The 26,080-nt window shown below is 42.0% G+C and overlaps 1 protein-coding gene across 2 annotated transcripts in view; it reads right to left on the bottom strand.

Moving 5' to 3' along the window:
* Positions 1–4,779: 4,779 nt before the first annotated feature.
* LOC308302050 (neuroblast differentiation-associated protein AHNAK-like) overlaps positions 4,780–26,080 on the bottom strand; it is a 46,609-nt gene continuing 25,308 nt past the window's right edge. Inside the window, exons 6-7 of one of the 2 annotated variants that reach the window (XM_080746220.1) lie at positions 10,474–25,669; positions 4,780–10,095 (exon numbers count right to left, since the gene is read on the bottom strand). In XM_080746220.1, coding sequence (XP_080602346.1) covers positions 5,771–10,095; positions 10,474–25,669 — 19,521 coding nt within the window. In that variant the 3' untranslated portion in view covers positions 4,780–5,770. Of the gene's footprint in view, positions 25,670–26,080 lie in introns of both variants that reach the window. The other variant, XM_080746219.1, reaches the window with a different exon arrangement.

Genomic DNA, 26,080 nt, shown 5'->3' with positions numbered 1-26,080 from the left:
CATAGTATAGTCTCTCAAGAACAGACTAACTGAGCTCCAGTTAAGTGAAAAGGACCTTTTCTTTGACAATGGCTGGCCAGATTGCTGACATAGAAACATAGGTTTTTCAAAACATCTTAGAAGGATTCAAAAGACTTATAGAATCGGGTCAAAATTCTAATTTTCCAAAAATTATTTCAGATCTATAGCAGATCTACAAGCAGATCTACAAGCTCGCAGCACGGCACTCGGTGCAGCGCTGTGAGCTTGAATATCTGCTATTTTTCAATAGTTCAAGCATAAAATAATGATACACAATAATGTGTACCCGTAAATTTGTTCTTACCTGTAGATGGACCCAAAGTGGACTTTCAAAAGAACCTAACCTGATTGTCTTAACACAGAGTATCCAATAATGGAGATGATACACATTAAATCCAGAACAACTTGATACATTGCAAGTCCCATGCAATGGTCACGCGCTTTTCTGTCTCCCAACAGTGTGTCCCTGTTGCAGCACAAAAATATTTTCCACGCCAGAGAGGAAAGGAGCATTTTCCTCTTTCAAAGGAAACTCCTGATAACTCTCTTCCTCTGCGCTACCTCAACAATTGCATTCAAGCAACCAGGAACCCCAGGATCACTTCCGGTGTTCCATGTAAACACTGTTTTCACCGGGGACGTGCTGGCCAATGGGAAAAGCGGGACAACTCCCGAACGGACGGTTCATTCCCGGCCGGTCCAGGCCGGCCATTAGGAAAAAAATCTAAATAAAATGTCGGCCTTCGGCTGGGCGGCCAACAAAGTAAATCGTCACTGTCAGACAGAAACCTTGTATCTCCAAGTTTCAAATGTATACATTTTTTCGCAAAGCAAAGCCCTGCTTCATCAAGGCCGTTGCACAAAAGTAGTAAAAACAGCAGATCTACAAGCACACAACGCCTCGCACCGCAAGGCGTTGTTGTGTGCTTGTAGATCGGCTGTTTTCACTAGTTTAAATCATTTTTAAAATGATAAATACAAAACAAACGGTTTTGGACATACAAGGTTTCCACCCGTCAACGACGAAATATAGCCTAACTCATGTATAATAATTGGCCCACTGGCTTGTCACTTGTCATGATCTGAAATGGCAAATCTTTGAGTAGCAGCAGCGCTATCGAGAGAGATCTCTCTCTATAGCGCGCAATGAGGGCCTCTCCAACTCTTTTTCCTGGGCTGAATCAGGGGCCCAGCACGTCCCTGGTTTTCACCAGGTTTTGCTCCCTTCCAAATAACATCAATGTATCAATGTTCTATGGTTACACACTATGTATAATCTAGTTGATTGTTATCAATTTGTGTAAATGCTGCTGGGTTGTAAATACTTCATATTAGATGTGAACTTCACATACACATCTATTTAAAAAAGTTGAGAAAAATGTTTTTATTACAGATATAAGTTGTAGCTAATCTAAACTCATCATCTAAACAAAGGTTTGTACAGCTGGTTAGGTTAAAAAACATTTAAATTAAAAGGTTGACTGGTCTAATTTCTCAAGTTGGCATTGTTTTATGGCCCTTTGCAATAGATGCATTCTGGTGATTTAGATTGACATCCTATCTTGAAATAAGGGTTGACTTTTGTATTTTACTTTGTTCTGTCTCCTCATTTTGCCTTGCCTCAAGGACAACTTAAAGCGACATTTCACTTTCAAACATGTTTGGTGTCATTTTAATTTCTACTCTGGCTTGTGTGTGCATTTTTGATATTCATTTTATCAGACATGCCCCCTTCCTATATAAAACCATTAACCATAACTTAATTAGTTTTTAATCATTTTGGATGGAAATGAAAAAAAGAAATACATAAAGTGAAATAAATGAAAGAAGTAATTGAAACCACTAATCGGGAGATAAGCAACCGTCACATCGCATACACAAACTTGTTGATGACATGACTTTAGAGATACTGTGTACCACTTTGCGTGATTTTAGGCCAAAATCTGTATAGGAGCAGTGTCCAAAAACGTGTTTTGCAAAGATCGGCCTGATGGTGGCACTAGAAGAGGGCCATGTGAGAAATCAGGGGCTGTGAGGTTGTGATTTGCCATCCAAGGAGGAGTGTGTGTGCAAAGTTTTACCATTGAGTAAAATGTGTCTCATCTAACTCTCCTATAATGTTACCAACGGTATATCCTAACTTTTTGCAGGTGTAATTGTCACACATTGTCAAACATCTCTACTTCTCCCATTATGTAGAGTATACTATCTCTACATGTCCCATGCATATATACCACTACGCCATACTGGTGTGCTATATGTAATGTAATGCCAGCCTCCCTGGTATCTGAATATCACGTTATTCCTGGCCCTCTCTATGGAGGCTGCCATTTTCTTTTACAGAGGGCAAAACATCTTTTCACTTCCTCCCAAGTAAGGAAGTGACAGGGAATTGTCTGTTGCCAGATGTTGCCAAAGAAATAAGCCCAACAGAAGCAACTAGGCTATACTACTTTACATTTACATTTGAAAATAGCAGATCAGCAAGCTCACAATGTGTCACATTGCGACATATTGTGAGCTTGTATATTTGCTATTTAAAGAATATTGAGGGAAAAAATATATTTTGAATATTTTTGAAACATTTTAACAACATAAATCTGTGTGGAGGTCCCTTGCACCACATATTTTCAGATGGGGGTCTGCGACTGTGGACAAATATGTTAATCTGGGGTTAGGGTTGATATGAAAAGATTTGGGAACCTCTGGTTTAAAAAAGTATTAGAGAGTAAGCCCAATAAGCAACTATACTATTTTTTTTGAAAGACACAAATTTCTTATTATAAGCAGACATGGCAACCCAGGTACATACAGAGCCCAGAACGCCAACAACTGACACTTTAATGCAAGTACAACAGGAAACCAAATGATGTTTTTCAGGCCAGCTTTTTCAGCCTCCGCCTCTTTCAGGATATGAACAGGAAGCCGGGGGCGGGGCCAGGAATAACGTGAATACAATCAGGCTAGGTGATGTAGGACAATATTGCTACACATAGGTGGCAATTGAAAACAATACCCCTGTAAGATGGAGGATGGTTTCACTTTCATTTTGAACTTGTTTGTGACCTTGGCCTTTGACCTGAAGCACGCCCAAATAATAATACAGATATTGTAAATTCTAAACGGTAAATTTGTACCTACTACAGCCATAAAGGTCACACAGCATGTGACTACCAGTTGTATGTCATTTCTATACTTTCTTCCCTCTCTCTTTATTGCACAAATCACAATCACGCTGCAACCAGACAGGCTATGGTTATGGACAACACTTTGTATACTGAACACATCGAAGAGAATTGAAAAAAAAGAAGAAAAAAGAATGTGACTGTGAGCTTGTAGTTCAGATATTTCTACCATTAGACCTATATTTGTTTTGACTAGACCTATTTGTGAAAGTATGAAATGGGGCTTGAGTGTAACTTTTTATTTGGGATTGGTAAATAAAAAAACATAAAAATAAAAAGAGTAATAGAGTGGGTCTTCAAAAAGTTTCAGGCCAAGGACTCCTTAAAGGATGACTTCAACCCTTTTCAACCTTCACCCATTTTCAACCATAATTGGTACATAAATGACAAAAATGGTACAAGGGGGCGCGCTGATGCTTATAATCATAATATTATGTCTCAGATCATTATACAATAATAGAAATGTCTGGCTAGTCCACGACAAGCCATTCTGGCCAGGCTGGGAAAGTGTTAAAATGAACGTTAGCGAGGACCAATTATATGAGTTGAAAAAGGTCATCCTTTGACTGAGACAAAGATGAAGGGGGACCCCTACTGTATATTGTATAGAATTGTGTTGCAGATACAGTTTGACAGCACAGTGTTGTGTAATGTCTTTCTATTTTTTTGCTTACATATCTTTTCTATTAATATGCTAGATTCATGTTAATGTGTATTTTCTTAACATTCTACCTCAGTACCATGGCTCTTCCCTAAACCAAATCGACCCCCCCCCCCCCCCATAATATGGATGCTAAGGTGGTTAGTGTACACACACACACACACACACACACACACACACACACACACACACACACACACACACACACACACACACACAGATGAGATTTTTACTTTTGAAGCATTTTGAAAACTAAGACATACAAGTTTTCCACCTGACAGCAACAATATGTCACTGTCCGGTAGAAAACTTGTATGTCCAAGTTTCAAATTTGCATATGCTTTCGTAAATTAAAGCTTTAGCTGCCACGTCATATAAGACTGTTGCACAAAACTAGTGAAAATAGTAGATCTACAAGCACACAACGCCTCGTGGTGCGACACATTGTGCTTGTAGATCGGCTATTTTCACTATTTTAAATCTTTTTTTGAATGATAAATAAAAACGCTTTTGGACATACAAGGTTTCCACCCGACAACAGCGCTATAATGCATTATTCGATGGCTTTGCTTGGTCCCATTACAACATGCTTGAAAATGTATTTTCATTATTTTCATGCTTTTAGCACTTTGGTCAATTTCGGTTGTTGTAAACGTGCTTTATAAATAAAGTTTGAATTGAATTGAATCATGAGAGAAACTATCAATTGCAGTGAAGACATGCTAACTGATATCATGCCATAAAGGTGTTTTAACCCACTAGATTAGTAATGCTGACAATCACTAATAACAACAATCCTTTGCAAACAAATGAACTAAAAGAAGAGTTAGATGAGAAGTTTTCAACAGTTTGATTTATTTTGCAGAATGCACACATGGAAACAGGACAGACCCAAAGTAACGTACTCATCTCCATCAAATCAATGCTTAGGACAATGCAACTGTTCACCTCTAGCATCAACACTGATTTTGTTAGCAATGATTCTTTACCGATAATACACATATCCAGACTTTATTTATTTTTTTGTCCTGCCAGACAACCCCAAGGGCTTGTGTACAAGGAGAGAGGAGAGGGAGAGAAAAACAAAACAAAACAAAAAAACATAAGACTATAAACAAATAACAGAAATTAAACAAGACAAAAGGTAAAATATCAAAATCAAAGGAAATAGAAATAGGTATTTTTTTGGTAATGTAGTAACATATATCGGTGCATTGATGTTTCAACACAAATTAATGACAACATACTGACAGCAGTTATAGTTGATAGTTTCTAGAAACGTTGATTGTCTTTGCAATTATGGTCTTTACAACATTGCCACTCTTTGGGAAAATGTTATAAAGGGCCAGCTTTATGTTGAGTAAATATGCTTATGCACTGATTATATAATATCAAAGCTTCAAAACAAAATGAATTAAATCATTTCATTAACAGAAAACAATTACATGTATTTATTTATTTTGTTTTGTGTCTGGGTGTATAAACATAATTTTCTTAGAAATAACTATTGTATCTATCTCTTTTTGTGCAATAAACCCATACAAATACACCAAACCTATTCTTAACGACATTCATTTAATAGAATGCAATAAAACAATTGGAAAACCCATGTGAGGCACTGTTGGTGAGAATTTGGTGAGATGGTATATGCTAAATAAATTTTGACTATGTACAAAAGAAACATCATTTAATATTACAATACAAATTCATCTTATTTACAGATGGGATTTTAAACTTTTTCATGTACCCCTGTGTTCTGAAATCCTACTCTGCTTTAACTCACATGAGATGTGTGTGAACTGTGAACTCCTCCGATTCTGAGCGGGTGAATTGCTGGGGGTTTACCATATACAGGGGAAAGTATTGGGCATACATGAGAGAGTTTAATTTGCCACATAATTCATCATTTTTTTGGTGACACGGATAGCTCAACTCTTGGAAACCGGAAACCTCCTCTCGCACCACTGTCACTACTGGAGGATGAAGACATTCTTGATTTTTTGGATGGGAGAGAAACCCCTGCACCTCCCTCTACTCTTGCTTCACTATCTTCCCCTAGTGTCACTTCATATGAGCCCTTTGACTTTGCACCAAATCCTCCAAAGGTGCCAAACTTCAACTTGCCTTTCTTTCCTTTAGCCTTAGCTCCGCCTAGATCTAAAGAAATATCACCGCCCTCTGCCTCTAAGTGACCTGACGGTGAGCTGACAGCAAGTCCTCCCTCATCACTCAGAGAGGAAGACCGGTGCCTTGACTTTTTGAACAGATCAAGTGAGGCAGATTTGCCTTTTGCTGACATGCTCAAGCCAGCATCACCCTCTCCTTCTAACTTCCCACCACCCAATCCACCAGAACCTAAACTTACATCTTTGGAGACCTTCCCACCCTTTGCACTGCCACTAAGATCTATCTCTGGACCCTCAAGGCTCAAATCAGCTCCACTTCCACCCTTTGTTTTTGATTTGCCAAAGAATTTTGGCATCTTGACCTTTACTTTTCCTCCACTGTGCTTCAGTTCTGGACTAGGAACCTCAATATTAGGTGAACTGATGTGACCCGTTACAGTTGGAGACGCCATGCTTACATTTCCACCAATCGCTCCTCCTGACTCAACTTCTCCTTCAACCTGCCGGCCTTGCATGCCATGCAATGCAATGCCAAACTTTGGTACCTTTACTTTAGGGAAAGTGACTGTGCTTTCTGGGTACTGAAGTCCACCAGATGCACTGCCCCCTGAAACACTTGTATCAATGTCTGCACTGCCTTTCACACCTATTCTTGGACCTTTTACACCAGCTGACATGTCTGTCCTTCCCTGTCCATTTAGATTAAAATCAATGTCAGTCGATGTTACATTTACTTTAGGTGCCTTTAGTTTCACATCTGGCCCCTCCAGACTGACTTTTGGAAGGTGAATGCCTGAACCCTCAATACCAGCACCCAGGTTAGCAGACGGTGCTTCTATATCAGGTGTTTTCAATCCAGCAGACAAAGAGGCATCCCCTTTAACCTTTGGTGATTTCATATCAAGTTCCACGTTAGGAAAATGAAAATTGCCAAACAAATGCTTCTTCCCCTTTGTTCCTTTAACATGGATATCTGGTGAGTCAACATCCAGTTCTACTGCAGGTGTATCAATGTGACCCTCAGGTTTCTTTACTTTGCCTTTCATTTTGGGAAGCTTAAATTTCCCTTTCTTTCCCTTTACATGTATGTCAATATCAGGGGCATCAAGACTTGCATCAACATCTGGAAGGCTAACTTCTGCTTTGGGACTTTTGCCTCCCATAGTGAACTTGGGTGTTTTAACATTCACCTCAGGCCCTTCAATTTCTGGGGACTTAATTCCAAATTTAGGCCCTTTGAATTTGGGAAATGTAACACCCGTTTTTTCAATGTCAATAGAACCACCTTCAAGGTCAGGACTTGCAACATTAATTTCTGGAACTTTGATGTTTAACTCAGGTGCATTTATATCGATGTTGGGTTTGGGGAGGTTGACGTCAACATCAGGACCGTGTATGTTTGGCCCTTTGAATCCAAAGGTTGGCATCTTTATTTTTGGCATTTTGAATCCTCCCTCAGGACCTTCAATATCAACTTCGGGACCTTCAATGTTTACTTTAGGTGCTTTTATGTCTCCCTCAATCTTTGGAACAGAAACGTCCACATCCCCTTTGAGCTTTGGACCTTTCAGATTGAAATCAACATCTGGCATAGAGATGTTAGGTCCAGATATGGATGGCATCTTGAACTTAGGTCCTTTGATTTTACCCTCAGGCCCTTCTATGTCAATTTCTGGTCCCTTGATGTCAACTTTGGGGGTCTTGATATTCAAGTCTGCTTTAGGGACATTTACGTCCACATCAGGGCCTTCTATCTTTGGACCTTTGAAGCCAAACGAGGGCATCTTCATTTTTGGCATTTTGAATCCCCCCTCAGGACCTTCAATATCAACTTCAGGGCCTTCAAAGTCCACTTTAGGTGCTTTTAAGTCTCCCTCAATCTTTGGAACTGAAACATCCAAATCACCTTTAAGTTTTGGACCTTTCAGATTGAAATCAATGTCTGGCATTGAAATGTTTGGTCCTGATAAGGATGGCATCTTGAATTTAGGTCCTTTGATTTTACCATCGGGACCTTCAAAGTCTATTCCCGGTCCTTCGAGGTTTATGTCAGGCGCATTAATGTCAAGGTCTGCTTTGGGGAGGTTTACATCTAAATCAGGACCCTCCAATTTGGGACCTTTAAAACCAAACGATGGCATCTTCATTTTGGGCATTTTGAAACCTCCCTCAGGACCTTCAATGTCAACTTCAGGACCTTCAATGTTCACTTTAGGTGCTTTTATGTCTCCCTCAATCTTTGGAACAGAAACGTCCAAATCCCCTTTGAGCTTTGGACCTTTCAGATTGAAATCAATGTCTGGCATTGAAATGTTGGGTCCCGATATGGATGGCATCTTGAATTTGGGCCCTTTGATTTTACCATCAGGTCCATCAACATCAATTTCTGGGCCTTTGATGTCAATTTTGGGTGACTTGATATCAACGTCTGCTTTGGGGAGTTTTACGTCAACATCAGGGCCTTCTATCTTTGGACCTTTGAAGCCAAATGAGGGCATCTTCATTTTTGGCATTTTGAATCCTCCCTCAGGACCTTCAATGTCAACTTCAGGGCCTTCAATGTCCACTTTAGGTGCTTTTATGTCTCCCTCAATCTTTGGAACAGAAACATCTAAATCCCCCTTGAGCTTTGGACCTTTCAGATTGAAATCAATGTCTGGCATTGAAATGTTTGGTCCTGATATGGATGGCATCTTGAATTTAGGTCCTTTGATTTTACCATCAGGACCTTCAAAGTCTATTCCTGGTCCTTTGAGGTTTACGTCAGGTGCATTGATGTCAATATCTGCTTTGGGGAGATTTACATCTAAATCAGGGCCCTCCAATTTCGGACCTTTAAAGCCAAATGACGGCATCTTGAATTTTGGCATTTTTAATCCTCCCTCAGGACCTTCAATGTCGATGTCGGGACCTTCAAAGTCCACTTTAGGAGCTTTTATGTCTCCCTCAATCTTTGGAACTGAAACATCCAAATCACCTTTGAGCTTTGGACCTTTCAGGTTAAAATCAACATCTGGCATTGAGATGTTGGGTCCCGATATGGATGGCATCTTGAATTTGGGTCCTTTGATTTTACCGTCAGGGCCTTCAACATCAATTTCTGGTCCTTTGATGTCAACTTTGGGTGACTTGATGTCAATGTCTGCTTTGGGGAGATTTATGTCAACTTCAGGTGCTTCTACTTTTGGACCTTTGAAGCCAAATGATGGCATCTTGAATTTTGGCATTTTGAATCCTCCCTCAGGACCTTCAATGTCAACGTCGGGACCTTCAATATTCACTTTAGGTGCTTTTAAGTCTCCCTCAATCTTTGGAACGGAAACATCCAAATCTCCTTTGAGCTTTGGACCTTTCACCTTGAAATCAACATCTGGCATAGAGATGTTGGGTCCAGATATGGATGGCATCTTGAATTTGGGTCCTTTGATTTTACCGTCAGGGCCTTCAATGTCTATCTCTGGCCCTTTGAGGTCTATGTTAGGGGCATTAATGTCAAGGTCTGCCTTGGGGAGGTTTACATCGATATCAGGGCCCTCCAATTTGGGACCTCTGAAGCCAAATGATGGCATCTTGAATTTATGTCCTTTGATTTTACCATCAGGGCCATCAATGTCTATCTCTGGTCCTTTGAGGTCTATGTTAGGGGCCTTAATGTCAAGGTCTGCCTTGGGGAGGTTTACATCGATATCAGGGGCCTCCAATTTAGGACTTTTGAAGCCAAATGATGGCATCTTCATTTTTGGCATTTTGAATCCTCCCTCTGGACCTTCAATGTCGACTGTAGGTGCTTTTATGTCCCCCTCAATCTTTGGAACTGAAACGTCCAAATCCCCTTTGAGCTTTGGACCTTTCAGATTGAAATCGACGTCTGGCATTGAGATGTTGGGTCCGGATATAGATGGCATCTTGAATTTGGGTCCTTTGATTTTTCCATCAGGGCCTTCAATGTCAATTTCTGGTCCCTTGAAGTCAACTTTGGGTGACTTGATGTCAATGTCTGCTTTGGGGAGATTTATGTCAACATCCGGTCCTTCTACTTTTGGCCCTTTGAAGCCAAATGACGGCATCTTGAATTTTGGCATTTTTAATCCTCCCTCAGGACCTTCAATGTCGATTTCGGGGCCTTCAATGTCCACTTTTGGTGCTTTTAAGTCTCCCTCAATACTTGGTACTGATACATCCAAATCCCCTTTGAGTTTTGGACCTTTCAGGTTGAAATCAAGATCTGGCATAGAGATGTTGGGTCCAGATATGGATGGCATCTTGAATTTAGGTCCTTTGATTTTGCCATCAGGGCCTTTGATGTCTATCTCTGGTCCTTTGAGGTCTATGTTAGGGGCCTTAATGTCAAGGTCTGCTTTGGGGAGGTTTACATCGATATCAGGGCCCTCCAATTTGGGACCTTTGAAGCCAAACGATGGCATCTTCATTTTTGGCATTTTGAATCCTCCCTCTGGACCTCCAATGTCAACGTCAGGACCTTCAATGTCAACTTTAGGTGCTTTTATGTCTCCCTCAATCTTCGGAACTGACACATCCACATCCCCTTTGAGTTTCGGACCTTTCAGGTTGAAATCAACATCTGGCATTGAGATGTTGGGTCCCGATATGGATGGCATCTTGAATTTGGGTCCTTTGATTTTACCGTCAGGGCCTTCAATATCAATTTCTGGTCCTTTGATGTCAACTTTGGGTGACTTGATGTCAATGTCTGCTTTGGGGAGATTTACATCAAAGTCAGGTCCTTCTACTTTTGGACCTTTGAAGCCAAATGATGGCATCTTGAATTTTGGCATTTTGAATCCTCCTTCAGGACCTTCAATGTTGACGTCGGGTCCTTCAATGTCCACTTTAGGTGCTTTTAAGTCTCCCTCAATCTTTGGAACTGAAACGTCCAAATCCCCTTTTAGCTTTGGTCCTTTCAAGTTGAAATCAAGATCTGGCATAGAGATGTTGGGTCCAGATATGGATGGCATCTTGAATTTAGGTCCTTTGATTTTACCATCAGGGCCTTCGATGTCTATCTCTGGTCCTTTGAGGTCTATATTAGGGGCCTTAATGTCAAGGTCTGCTTTGGGGAGGTTTACATCGATATCAGGGCCCTCCAATTTGGGACCTTTGAAGCCAAACGATGGCATCTTCATTTTTGGCATTTTGAATCCTCCCTCTGGACCTCCAATGTCAACGTCAGGACCTTCAAAGTCAACTTTAGGTGCTTTTATGTCTCCCTCAATCTTCGGAACTGACACATCCACATCCCCTTTGAGTTTCGGACCTTTCAGGTTGAAATCAACATCTGGCATTGAGATGTTGGGTCCCGATATGGATGGCATCTTGAATTTGGGTCCTTTGATTTTACCGTCAGGGCCTTCAATATCAATTTCTGGTCCTTTGATGTCAACTTTGGGTGACTTGATGTCAATGTCTGCTTTGGGGAGATTTACATCAAAGTCAGGTCCTTCTACTTTTGGACCTTTGAAGCCAAATGATGGCATCTTGAATTTTGGCATTTTGAATCCTCCTTCAGGACCTTCAATGTTGACGTCGGGTCCTTCAATGTCCACTTTAGGTGCTTTTAAGTCTCCCTCAATCTTTGGAACTGAAACGTCCAAATCCCCTTTTAGCTTTGGTCCTTTCAAGTTGAAATCAAGATCTGGCATAGAGATGTTGGGTCCAGATATGGATGGCATCTTGAATTTAGGTCCTTTGATTTTACCATCAGGGCCTTCGATGTCTATCTCTGGTCCTTTGAGGTCTATATTAGGGGCCTTAATGTCAAGGTCTGCTTTGGGGAGGTTTACATCGATATCAGGGCCCTCCAATTTGGGACCTTTGAAGCCAAACGATGGCATCTTCATTTTCGGCATTTTGAAACCTCCCTCTGGACCCCCAATGTCAACTTCAGGACCTTCAATGTCCACTTTTGGTGCTTTTATGTCTCCCTCAATCTTCGGAACTGACACATCCACATCCCCTTTGAGTTTCGGACCTTTCAGGTTGAAATCAACATCTGGCATTGAGATCTTGGGTCCCGATATGGACGGCATCTTGAATTTAGGTCCTTTGATTTTACCATCAGGGCCTTCAATGTCAATTTCTGGTCCTTCAATATCAACTTTGGGTGACTTGATGTCAATATCTGCTTTGGGGAGTTTTAAGTCCACATCAGGGCCTTCTAGCTTTGGACCTTTGAAGCCAAATGATGGCATCTTCATTTTTGGCATTTTGAATCCTCCCTCAGGGCCTTCAATGTCTACTTTAGGTGCTTTTATGTCTCCTTCAATCTTTGGAACGGAGACGTCAAAGTCCCCTTTGAAGTTCGGACCTTTCATGTTGAAATCAACGTCTGGCATTGAGATTTTGGGTCCTGATATTGATGGCATCTTGAATTTGGGTCCTTTGATTTTACCATCAGGGCCTTCGATGTCTATCTCTGGTCCTTTGAGGTCTATATTAGGGGCCTTAATGTCAAGGTCTGCTTTGGGTAGGTTTAAGTCAACATCAGGGCCATCAATCTTTGGACCTTTGAAGCCAAATGATGGCATCTTCATTTTTGGCATTTTAAATCCTCCCTCAGGTCCTTCAATGTCAACTTCTGGACCTTCAATTTCTACCTTAGGTCCTTTTAAGTCTCCCTCAAGCTTTGGACCTTTCAAGTTGAAATCAAGATCTGGCATTGAGATGTTGGGTCCCGATATGGATGGCATCTTGAATTTGGGTCCTTTGATTTTTCCATCAGGGCCTTCAATGTCGATTTCTGGTCCTTTCATGTCAATTTTAGGTGAATGGATGTCAATGTCTGCTTTGGGCAGGTTTACATCAACATCAGGTCCTTCTATCTTTGGGCCTTTGAAGCCAAATGACGGCATCTTGATTTTTGGCATTTTAAATCCTCCATCAGGTCCTTCAATGTCAACTTCCGGACCTTCAATGTCCACTTTAGGTGCTTTTATATCTCCCTCAATCTTTGGAATTGAAACATCCAGATCGCCTTTTAGCTTTGGACCTTTCAGATTGAAATCAAGGTCTGGCATAGAGATGTTTGGTCCTGATATGGATGGCATCTTGAATTTAGGTCCTTTGATTTTACCATCAGGTCCTTCAATGTCAATTTCAGGTCCTTTGAGGTCAACGCTAGGTGCCTTGATATCAATGTCTGCTTTGGGAAGATTTACATCTACATCGGGACCCTCCATTTTCGGACCTTTGAATCCAAACGATGGCATCTTAATTTTTGGCATTTTGAAGCCTCCCTCAGGACCTTCAATGTCAATATCTGGACCTTCAATGTCCACTTTAGGTGCTTTTATATCTCCCTCAATCTTTGGAACTGAAACATCCAGATCGCCTTTTAGCTTTGGACCTTTCAGATTGAAATCAAGGTCTGGCATAGAGATGTTTGGTCCTGATATGGATGGCATCTTGAATTTAGGTTCTTTGATTTTACCATCAGGTCCTTCAATGTCAATTCCGGGGCCTTTGATGTCAACTTCAGGTGCGTTGATGTCAATGTCTGCTTTTGGGAGGTTTATATCTACATCAGGGCCTTCCAATTTCGGACCTTTGAAGCCAAACGATGGCATCTTCATTTTTGGCATCTTGAATCCTCCCTCAGGACCTTCGATGTCAACATGTGGACCTTCAATGTCCACTTTTGGGGCTTTTATACCTCCCTCAATCTTTGGAACAGAAACATCCATGTCCCCTTTGAGCTTCGGACCTTTCAGATTGAAATCAACATCTGGCATTGAGATCTTGGGTCCTGACATGGATGGCATCTTGAATTTGGGTCCTTTGATTTTTCCATCAGGTCCTTCAACATCAATTTCTGGACCTTTGATATCGAATTCAGGCGCTGTGATGTCAATGTCTGCTTTGGGGAGGTTAACATCAACTTCTGGCACCTCCACCTTGGAGCCTTTGAACCCAAATTTGGGCATTTTGAATTTTGGCATTCGGAAACCTGTGTCTGATCTCTTCACATCAACATCCAAAGAACCTGCTTCAATCTTGGGCGATTTCACGTCAATATCAGGTGTAGAAAGGCTAACGTCCAGATCACCCTTTGCTTTTGGCCCTTTAACACTAATATCCACTTCAGGCGATTTTACCTTTGGACCCTTGAATCCAAATTTGGGCATTTTGAATTTTGACTTCTTTGATCCAAGTTCAGGGCTATCAATGGTTACATCTGGTCCTTCAATTTCAACTTTTGGGAAATTAATGTCCCCCTCCAAATCTCCTTTCAGCTTTGGGCTTTTAGGGCTGAACTCCACATCTGGCAATGATATCTTAGGCCCGGATATTGTAGGCATCTTGAACTTTGGTCCCTTAAGATGTGCGTCTGGAGATTGAATATCGATATTTGGGCCTTCAATGTCCAATGTTGGTGTCTTTATGTCTCCTTTAACCCTTGGCATTGAAATATCAACATCTCCCTTGAGATTAGGACTCTTAAGATTGAGGTCAATATCTGGCATAGAAATCTTAGGGCCTGAGATGGATGGCATCTTGAATTTGGGTCCTTTGATTTTTCCATCAGGGCCTTCAATGTCAATTTCTGGTCCTTCAATGTCAACTTTGGGCGCCTTGATATCAATGTCTGCTTTGGGGAGATTTACATCAACATCAGGGCCTTCAAACTTAGGACCTTTGAAGCCGAATGAAGGCATCTTCATTTTTGGCATTTTGAATCCTCCCTCAGGCCCTTGAATGTTAAAATCTGGACCTTCAATGTCCACTTTTGGTGCTTTTAAGTCTCCCTCAATACTTGGTACTGACACATCCACATCGCCTTTGAGCTTCGGGCCTTTCAGGTTGAAATCAAGATCTGGCATTGAGATCTTGGGTCCAGATATAGATGGCATCTTGAATTTAGGTCCTTTGATTTTACCATCAGGTCCTTCAACATCAATTTCTGGTCCCTTTATGTCAACTTTTGGGGCCTTGATGTCAAAATCTGCTTTGGGGAGGTCTATGTCAATGTCAGGGCCTTCCAATTTTGGACCTTTGAAGCCAAACGATGGCATCTTCATTTTTGGCATTTTGAATCCTCCCTCAGGTCCTTCAATGTCAACTTCTGGACCTTCAATGTCCACTTTTGGTGATTTTAGGTCTCCCTCAAGCTTTGGACCTTTCAGATTAAAATCAACATCTGGCATTGAAATCTTGGGCCCAGATAAGGACGGCATCTTAAATTTAGGTCCTTTGATTTTACCATCTGGTCCTTCAATGTCAATTTCTGGTCCCTTGATATCAATGTCGGCTTTGGGGAGATTTACATCAACATCAGGGCCTTCTAACTTAGGACCTTTGAAGCCGAATGAAGGCATCTTCATTTTTGGCATTTTGAATCCTCCCTCAGGCCCTTCAATGTTAAGATCTGGACCTTCAATGTCAACTTTTGGTGCTTTTAAGTCTCCCTCAATACTTGGTACTGACACATTCACATCGCCTTTGAGCTTCGGGCCTTTCAGGTTGAAATCAACATCTGGCATTGAGATCTTGGGTCCAGATATAGATGGCATCTTGAATTTAGGTCCTTTGATTTTACCATCAGGTCCTTCAACATCAATTTCTGGTCCTTTTATGTCAACTTTTGGGGCCTTGATGTCAAAATCTGCTTTGGGGAGGTCTATGTCAATGTCAGGGCCTTCCAATTTTGGACCTTTGAAGCCAAACGATGGCATCTTCATTTTTGGCATTTTGAATCCTCCCTCAGGTCCTTCAATGTCAACTTCTGGACCTTCAATGTCCACTTTTGGTGATTTTAGGTCTCCCTCAAGCTTTGGACCTTTCAGATTAAAATCAACATCTGGCATTGAAATCTTGGGCCCAGATAAGGACGGCATCTTAAATTTAGGTCCTTTGATTTTACCATCTGGTCCTTCAATGTCAATTTCCGGTCCCTTGATATCAATATCGGCTTTGGGGAGATTTACATCAATATCAGGGCCTTCTAACTTAGGACCTTTGAAGCCGAATGAAGGCATCTTCATTTTTGGCATTTTGAATCCTCCCTCAGGCCCTTCAATGTTAACATCTGGACCTTCAATGTCCACTTTTGGTGCTTTTAAGTCTCCCTCAATACTTGGTACTGACACATCAACTTCGCCTTTGAGCTTCGGACCTTTCAGGTTGAAATCAACATCTGGCATTGAGATCTTGGGTCCAGATATAGATGGCATCTTGAATTTAGGTCCTTTGATTTTACCATCAGGTCCTTCAACATCAATTGCTGGTCCCTTTATGTCAAGTTTTGGGGCCTTGATGTCAATATCTGCTTTGGGGAGGTCCATGTCAATGTCAGGGCCTTCCAATTTTGGACCTTTGAAGCCAAACGATGGCATCTTCATTTTTGGCATTTTGAATCCTCCCTCAGGTCCTTCAATGTCAACATCTGGAACTTCAATGTCCACTTTTGGTGATTTTAGGTCTCCCTCAAGCTTTGGACCTTTCAGATTAAAATCAACATCTGGCATTGAAATCTTGGGCCCAGATAAGGATGGCATCTTAAATTTAGGTCCTTTGATTTTACCATCTGGTCCTTCAATGTCAATTTCTGGTCCCTTGATATCAATGTCAGCTTTGGGGAGATTTACATCAACATCAGGGCCTTCAAACTTAGGACCTTTGAAGCCGAATGAAGGCATCTTCATTTTTGGCATTTTGAATCCTCCCTCAGGCCCTTCAATGTTAAGATCTGGACCTTCAATGTCAACTTTTGGTGCTTTTAAGTCTCCCTCAATACTTGGTACTGACACATTCACATCGCCTTTGAGCTTCGGGCCTTTCAGGTTGAAATCAACATCTGGCATTGAGATCTTGGGTCCAGATATAGATGGCATCTTGAATTTAGGTCCTTTGATTTTACCATCAGGTCCTTCAACATCGATTTCTGGTCCCTTTATGTCAACTTTTGGGGCCTTGATGTCAATATCTGCTTTGGGGAGGTCTATGTCAATGTCAGGGCCTCCCAATTTTGGACCTTTGAAGCCAAACGATGGCATCTTCATTTTTGGCATTTTGAATCCTCCCTCAGGTCCTTCAATGTCAACATCTGGACCTTCAATGTCCACTTTTGGTGATTTTAGGTCTCCCTCAAGCTTTGGACCTTTCAGATTAAAATCAACATCTGGCATTGAAATCTTGGGCCCAGATAAGGACGGCATCTTAAATTTAGGTCCTTTGATTTTACCATCTGGTCCTTCAATGTCAATTTCTGGTCCCTTGATATCAATGTCGGCTTTGGGGAGATTTACATCAACATCAGGGCCTTCTAACTTAGGACCTTTGAAGCCGAATGAAGGCATCTTCATTTTTGGCATTTTGAATCCTCCCTCAGGCCCTTCAATGTTAACATCTGGACCTTCAATTTCCACTTTTGGTGCTTTTAAGTCTCCCTCAATACTTGGTACTGACACATCAACATCGCCTTTGAGCTTCGGACCTTTCAGGTTGAAATCAACATCTGGCATTGAGATCTTGGGTCCAGATATAGATGGCATCTTGAATTTAGGTCCTTTGATTTTACCATCAGGTCCTTCAACATCAATTGCTGGTCCCTTTATGTCAAGTTTTGGGGCCTTGATGTCAATATCTGCTTTGGGGAGGTCCATGTCAATGTCAGGGCCTTCCAATTTTGGACCTTTGAAGCCAAACGATGGCATCTTCATTTTTGGCATTTTGAATCCTCCCTCAGGCCCTTCAATGTTAACATCTGGAACTTCAATGTCCACTTTTGGTGCTTTTAGGTCTCCCTCAATACTTGGTACTGACATATCCACATCGCCTTTGAGCTTCGGACCTTTCAGGTTGAAATCAACATCTGGCATTGAGATCTTGGGTCCAGATATAGATGGCATCTTGAATTTAGGTCCTTTGATTTTACCATCAGGTCCTTCAACATCAATTTCTGGTCCCTGTATGTTGACTTTTGGGGCCTTGATGTCAATATCTGCTTTGGGGAGGTCTATGTCAACGTCAGGGCCTTCTAACTTAGGACCTTTGAAGCCGAATGAAGGCATCTTCATTTTTGGCATTTTGAATCCTCCCTCAGGCCCTTCAATGTTAACATCTGGACCTTCAATGTCCACTTTTGGTGCTTTTAAGTCTCCCTCAATACTTGGTACTGACACATCCACATCGCCTTTGAGCTTCGGGCCTTTCAGGTTGAAATCAACATCTGGCATTGAGATCTTGGGTCCAGATATAGATGGCATCTTGAATTTAGGTCCTTTGATTTTACCACCTGGTCCTTCAACGTCAAATTCTGGTCCCTTGATATCAATGTCTGCTTTGGGAAGATTTACATCGACATCAGGGCCTTCTATCTTAGAACCTTTGAAGCCGAATGAAGGCATCTTCATTTTTGGCATTTTGAATCCTCCCTCAAGCCCTTCAATGTTAACATCTGGACCTTCAATGTCCACTTTTGGTGCTTTTAAGTCTCCCTCAATACTTGGTACTGACACATCCACATCGCCTTTGAGCTTCGGGCCTTTCAGGTTGAAATCAACATCTGGCATTGAGATCTTGGGTCCAGATATAGATGGCATCTTGAATTTTGGTCCTTTGATTTTACCATCAGGTCCTTCAACATCAATTTCTGGTCCCTTTATGTCAACTTTTGGGGCCTTAATGTCTATATCTGCTTTGGGGAGGTCTATGTCAACATCAGGGCCTTCTAGCTTTGGACCTTTGAAGCCAAATGACGGCATCTTGATTTTGGGCATTTTGAATCCTCCCTCAGGACCTTCAATGTCAACTTCTGGACCTTCAATGTCCACCTTAGGTGCTTTTATGTCTCCCTCAAGCTTTGGACCTTTCAGGTTTAAATCAAAATCAGGCATTGATACCTTGGGTCCAGATATGGATGGCATCTTGAATTTAGGTCCTTTAATTTTACCATCAGGTCCTTCAACATCAATTTCTGGTCCTTTGAGGACAACTTTCGGGGCCTTGATGTCAATATCGGCTTTGGCGAGGTTTACGTCCACATCAGGGCCTTCTAGCTTTGGACCTTTGAAGCCAAATGACGGCATCTTCATTTTTGGCATTTTGAATCCTCCCTCAGTTCCTTCAATGTCAACATCTGGACCTTCAATGTCCAGTTTTGGTGCTTTTAAGTCTCCTTCAATACTTGGTACTGAAACATCCACATCCCCTTTGAGTTTCGGACCTTTCAGGTTGAAATCAACATCTGGCATTGAGATCTTGGGTCCAGATATGGATGGCATCTTGAATTTAGGTCCTTTGATTTTACCATCAGGTCCTTCAACATCAATTTCTGGTCCTTTGATGTCAACTTTTGGGGCCTTGATGTCAATATCTGCTTTGGGGAGGTTTACGTCCACATCAGGGCCTTCTAGCTTTGGACCTTTGAAGCCAAATGATGGCATCTTTATTTTGGGCATTTTGAATCCTCCCTCAGGTCCTTCAATGTCAACTTCTGGACCTTCAATGTCCATCTTAGGTGCTTTTATGTCTCCCTTAATCTTGGGGCCTTTCAGATTTAAATCAAAATCTGGCATTGAGACCTTGGGTCCAGATACGGATGGCATCTTAAATTTAGGTCCTTTGATTTTACCATCAGGTCCTTCTACATCAAATTCTGGTCCCTTGACATCAACTTTAGGGGCCTTGATATCAATGTTTGCTTTGGGGAGGTTTACATCAATGTCAGGGCTTTCTATCTTTGGACCTTTAAAGCCAAATGACGGCATCTTCATTTTTGGCATTTTGAATCCTCCTTCAGGTCCTTCAATGTCAAGATCTGGACCTTCAATGTCTACTTTTGGTGCTTTTATGTCCCCCTTAATATTTGGAAGTGAAACATCCACATCCCCTTTGAGCTTTGGACCTTTCATGTTCAAATCAACGTCTGGCATTGACATCTTTGGTCCCGATATGGATGGCATCTTGAATTTAGGTCCTTTGATTTTACCTTCAGGTCCTTCAACATCAATTTCTGGTCCCTGTATGTTGACTTTTGGGGCCTTGATGTCAATATCTGCTTTGGGGAGGTTTAAGTCCACATCAGGGCCTTCTAGCTTTGGACCTTTGAAGCCAAATGACGGCATCTTCATTTTTGGCATTTTGAATCCTCCCTCAGGTCCTTCAATGTCAACTTCTGGACCTTCAATGTCCAACTTAGGTGCTTTTATGTCTCCCTCGAGCTTTGGACCTTTCAGGTTTAAATCAAAATCAGGCATTGAGAACTTGGGTCCAGATATGGATGGCATCTTGAATTTAGGTCCTTTGATTTTACCATCAGGTCCTTCAACATCAATTTCTGGTCCTTTGATGTCAACTTTCGGGGCCTTGATGTCAATATCTGCTTTGGGGAGGTTTACGTCCACATCAGGGCCTTCTAGCTTTGGACCTTTGAAGCCAAATGACGGCATCTTCATTTTTGGCATTTTGAATCCGCCCTCAGGTCCTTCAATGTCAACATCTGGACCTTCAATGTCCAGTCTTGGTGCTTTTAAGTCTCCTTCAATACTTGGTACTGAAACATCCACATCCCCTTTGAGTTTCGGACCTTTCAGGTTGAAATCAACATCTGGCATTGAGATCTTGGGTCCAGATATAGATGGCATCTTGAATTTAGGTCCTTTGATTTTACCATCAGGTCCTTCAACATCAATTTCTGGTCCTCTGATGTCAACTTTTGGGGCCTTTATGTCAATATCTGCTTTGGGGAGGTTTATGTCCACATCAGGGCCTTCTAGCTTTGGACCTTTGAAGCCAAATGACGGCATCTTCATTTTTGGCATTTTGAATCCTCCCTCAGGTCCTTCAATGTCAACATCTGGACCTTCAATGTCCACTTTTGGCGCTTTTAAGTCTCCTTCAATACTTGGTACTGAAACATCCACATCCCCTTTGAGCTTTGGACCTTTCAGGTTGAAGTCAATGTCTGGCATAGAGATGTTTGGTCCAGATAGGGATGGCATCTTGAATTTAGGTCCTTTGATTTTACCATCAGGGCCTTCAATGTCAACTTCTGGTCCTTTGAGGTTTACGTCAGGTGCCTTAATGTCAATGTTTGCTTTGGGGAGATTTACATCCACATCAGGGCCCTCCATCTTCGGACCTTTGAAGCCAAATGATGGCATCTTTATTTTTGGCATTTTGAATCCTCCCTCAGGGCCTTCAATGTCTACATCTGGACCTTCAATGTCAACTTTTGGACCTTCAATGTCCACTTTGGGTGCTTTGATGTCTCCCTCAAGCTTTGGACCTTTCAAGTTGAAATCAATATCTGGCATAGAGATGTTGGGGCCAGATATGGATGGCATCTTGAATTTAGGTCCTTTGATTTTACCACCAGGTCCTTCAACATCAATTTCTGGTCCTTTGATGTCAACTTTGTGTGCCTTTATGCCAATGTCTGCTTTAGGGAGGTTTACATCAACGTCAGGGCCTTCTATCTTTGGACCTTTCAAGCCAAATGACGGCATCTTGATTTTGGGCATTTTGAATCCTCCCTCAGGACCTTCAATGTCAACTTCTGGACCCTCAATGTCCACTTTAGGAGCTTTTATTTCTCCCTCAAGCTTTGGAACTGAAACATCCACATCCCCTTTGAGCTTTGGACCTTTCAGGTTGAAGTCAATGTCTGGCATAGAGATGTTGGGTCCTGATAAGGATGGCATCTTGAATTTACCTCCTTTAATTTTACCATCAGGGCCTTCAATGTCAATTTTTGGTCCTTTGAGGTCTACATCAGGTGCCTTAATGTCAATGTTTGCTTTGGAGAGATTTACATCTACATCAGGGCCCTCCATCTTCGGACCTTTGAAGCCAAATGATGGCATCTTCATTTTTGGCATCTTGAAACCTCCCTCAGGGCCTTCAATGTCTACTTCTGGACCTTCAATGTCAACTTTTGGACCTTCAATGTCCACTTTGGGTGCTTTGATGTCTCCCTCAAGTTTGGGACCTTTCAAGTTGAAATCAAGATCTGGCATAGAGATGTTGGGTCCAGATATGGATGGCATCTTGAATTTAGGTCCTTTGATTTTACCATCAGGTCCTTCAACATCAATTTCTGGTCCTTTGATGTCAACTTTAGGTGCTTTTATGTCAATGTCTGCTTTAGGGAGGTTTACATCAACGTCAGGGCCTTCTACCTTTGGACCTTTCAAGCCAAATGACGGCATCTTGATTTTTGGCATTTTGAATCCTCCCTCAGGACCTTCAATGTCAACTTCTGGACCCTCAATGTCCACTTTAGGTGCTTTTATTTGTCCCTCAACCTTTGGAACTGAAACATCCACATCCCCTTTGAGCTTTGGACCTTTCAGGTTGAAGTCAATGTCTGGCATAGAGATGTTGGGTCCTGATAAGGATGGCATCTTGAATTTACCTCCTTTAATTTTACCATCAGGGCCTTCAATGTCAATCTTTGGTCCTTTGAGGTCTACATCAGGTGCCTTAATGTCAATGTTTGCTTTGGAGAGATTTACATCTACATCAGAGCCCTCCATCTTCGGACCTTTGAAGCCAAATGATGGCATCTTCATTTTTGGCATCTTGAATCCTCCCTCAGGGCCTTCAATGTCTACTTCTGGACCTTCAATGTCAACTTTTGGACCTTCAATGTCCACTTTGGGTGCTTTGATGTCTCCCTCAAGCTTGGGACCTTTCAAGTTGAAATCAAGATCTGGCATAGAGATGTTGGGTCCAGATATGGATGGCATCTTGAATTTAGGTCCTTTGATTTTACCATCAGGTCCTTCAACATCAATTTCTGGTCCTTTGATGTCAACTTTGGTAGCCTTTATGTCAATGTCTGCTTTAGGGAGGTTTACATCAACATTAGGGCCTTCTATCTTTGGACCTTTCAAGCCAAAAGACGGCATCTTGATTTTTGGCATTTTAAATCCTCCCTCAGGACCTTCAATGTCAACTTCTGGACCCTCAATGTTCACTTTAGGTGCTTTTATTTCACCCTCAACCTTTGGAACTGAAACATCCACATCCCCTTTGAGCTTTGGACCTTTCAGGTTAAAGTCAATGTCTGGCATAGAGATTTTGGGTCCTGATAGGGATGGCATATTGAATTTAGGTCCTTTGATTTTACCATCAGGGCCTTCAATGTCAATTTCAGGTCCTTTGAGGTCTACATCAGGTGCCTTAATGTCAATGTTTGCTTTGGGGAGATTTACATCTACATCAGGGCCCTCCATCTTCGGCCCTTTGAAGCCAAATGATGGCATCTTTATTTTTGGTATTTTGAATCCTCCTTCAAAACCTTCAATGTCAACTTCTGGACCTTCAATGTCCAATTTGGGTGCTTTCAAGTCTCCCTCAATACTTGGTACTGACACATCCACACCCCCTTTGACCTTTTGACCTTTCAGGTTCAAATCCATTTCTGGCATTGAGATCTTGGGTCCTGATATTGATGGCATCTTGAATTTAGGTCCTTTGATCGTACTATCTGGGCCTTCGAGATCAATTTCTGGTCCCTTGATGTCAACTTTGGGTGCCTTGACATCAATGTCAGCCTTGGGGAGCTTTACATCAACACCAGGGCCCTCTATTTTCTGACCTTTTAAGCCAAATGATGGCATCTTAATTTTTGGCATTTTGAATCCTCCCTCAGGACCTTCTATGTCAACTTCTGGACCTTCGATGTTCACTTTGGGTGACACATCCACACCCCCTTTGACCTTTGGTCCTTTCAGATTCAAATCGATGTCTGGCATTGAGATCTTGGGTCCTTCTTTGATTTTACCACCAGGACCTTTAATGTTAACTTCTGGAGCTTTGATATCAATATCAGCTTTGTGAATGTTTATGTCAACATCGGGGCCCTCCACTTTTGGGCCCTTAATTCCAAATGTTGGCATTTTCATCTTTGGCATTTTATAACCTCCTTCAGGTCCCTCAATTTCAACATTTGGAACTTCAACATCCATTTTTGGTGCCTTTATTTCTCCTTCTATCTTTGGTACCGACATGTTCACATCTCCCTTGAGTTTGGGACCTTTCAGTTCGACGCCCATGTCAGGCATGGACATCTGGGTTCCTGATTTGGAGGTAATTTTGACTTTTGGCATCTTAATTATGCCCTCTTTGCCTTCAATGTCAGGGCTTCTAATGTCAATGTCTGGGTGTTTGATGTCAATGTCGGATGCCTTTACAGCAATTTCAGCTTTTGGAACCTTAATATCCATCTCCCCTTTGGGAAGGTTGACTTCAATTCCATGTCCCTTCATTTTTGGCCCTTTGATGCCAAATGATGGCATCTTAATCATGCCCTCTTTGCCTTCAATGTCAGGGCTTCTAATGTCAATGTCTGGGTGTTTGATGTCAACGTCGGATGCCTTTATAGCAATGTCAGCTTTTGGAACCTTAATATCCATCTTCCCTTTGGGGATGCTGACTTCAATTCCATGTCCCTTCATTTTTGGCCCTTTGATGCCAAATGATGGCATCTTAATCATGCCCTCTTTGCCTTCAATGTCAGGGCTTCTAATGTCAATGTCTGGGTGCTTGATGTCAACGTCGGATGCCTTTATATCAATGTCAGCTTTTGGAACCTTAATATCCATCTCCCCTTTGGGGGCGGTGACTCCAATTCCATGTCCCTTCATTTTTGGGCCTTTGATGCCAAATGACGGCATCTTAATTATGCCCTCTTTGCCTTCAATGTCAGGGCTTCTAATGTCTATATCTGGCATTGAGATGTGAGGTCCTTTCATGTCAACTTTAGATGTCTTAATGTCAATGTCAGCTTTATGAAGCTCAACCTTTACACCATTCCCTTTCACATTTGGAAGTTCTGTTGTTTTCTGTGAGGAAAGATTTGAGGTATCAATGTCTACTGCTGGAGCTTTAAATGCAATATCAGTGGAACCACCTCCAAGTTTGACACCAGGAATATCAATAACTCCTGACCCCTTTGTCTGCTGGTGACTGATGCTTATTACAGATCTTTCCATCTTTCCCCTCTCACCCAAAGGCATTTCAATATTTCCCCCTTCTACTTTACCCACTGATGTAGATGATATATGTGTGCTTCTTCCTGGCAAAGACACACTAATCGCTCCACCTTTGGCATCACTTGTGGGCATTTCCACACTTCCCAATCCCAACCCTCCTATTGTAACATGTTTGCTACCTGTTGTCAAGCTATCTTTTATTGTCACATTTGTGCCTGACACCTGAATGCTTCCATCTCCATGCTCTCCGCTTCCCCTTGAGACCCCAAAACCTCCCTGGCCTTTAAGCCCTGACATTCCGATGTTTGGCCCCTTAAATCTGAGCCCTGCCCCACCTTCACTCTCTATCTCCCTGCTATGTGTGGTGGTCTTTACCCCTCCAGTGCTCCAGTGTGTCTCCTTGGAGCTATGTTGTGGCCCAGAGACATTACCCAAGTCAAACACCTCTTCCTCTCCCCCTTTACCTGAGGAGCTTTCATGTGAGATTCTGATATGGGGGGAGCCATCCCCTGACAGTTCAAGCTGCTCACTTATGCCACCTGGCATATCCACAGTGTAGGTAGTGATGCGGCGGGTGATGGTGGTGACGGTGCTGCCATCAGTGCTCGTGCTGCTATGCCGCTCTGTACGCACGTCGACTCCCTCTGCGAGGTCTTCAGACTTAAGTCGCGGTTTAATCTTCTTTGTGTAAATTCTCATGTAGTCCTCATCGTCACCACTCTGTTGATGAAAAAGATAAAAGGTCATATCTGGAGCAAATGTTCTTGTTATGCAGAAGAAGCGAATGGAGCGGTTTGCTGACATTTGCGGATTTCTGCAAAAAAACAAACCTTGGTTCAAAGTGAAGCGGTGAATTTTTATTCTATGTGTTCTAGAGCTATGAAATCTGTGTTCTAGATCTATACATTCTGTGTTCTAGATCTATACTTTCTATGTGCTTTAGTTCTATATTTTTATGAATTCTGAATGCCAATTTGGCCGTGAAGCTTGACCAATCCTCAAGCATGCACGGGACATGTACGGGACAGACAAAATTGACCAATCAGATGGCCCACATGTACGGGACAGACAAAACTAACCAATCACAGCGCAGAGATGCACGGGACAGGTACGGGACACACAAAGCCACAA

This window comes from Nannobrachium achirus, assembly GCF_963921795.1.
Source record: "Nannobrachium achirus genome assembly, chromosome: 17".
Lineage (NCBI taxonomy): Eukaryota > Metazoa > Chordata > Actinopteri > Myctophiformes > Myctophidae > Nannobrachium > Nannobrachium achirus.
Note: the sequence above shows the minus strand (reverse complement) of the source record. Positions and strands in the feature narration are given on the sequence as shown.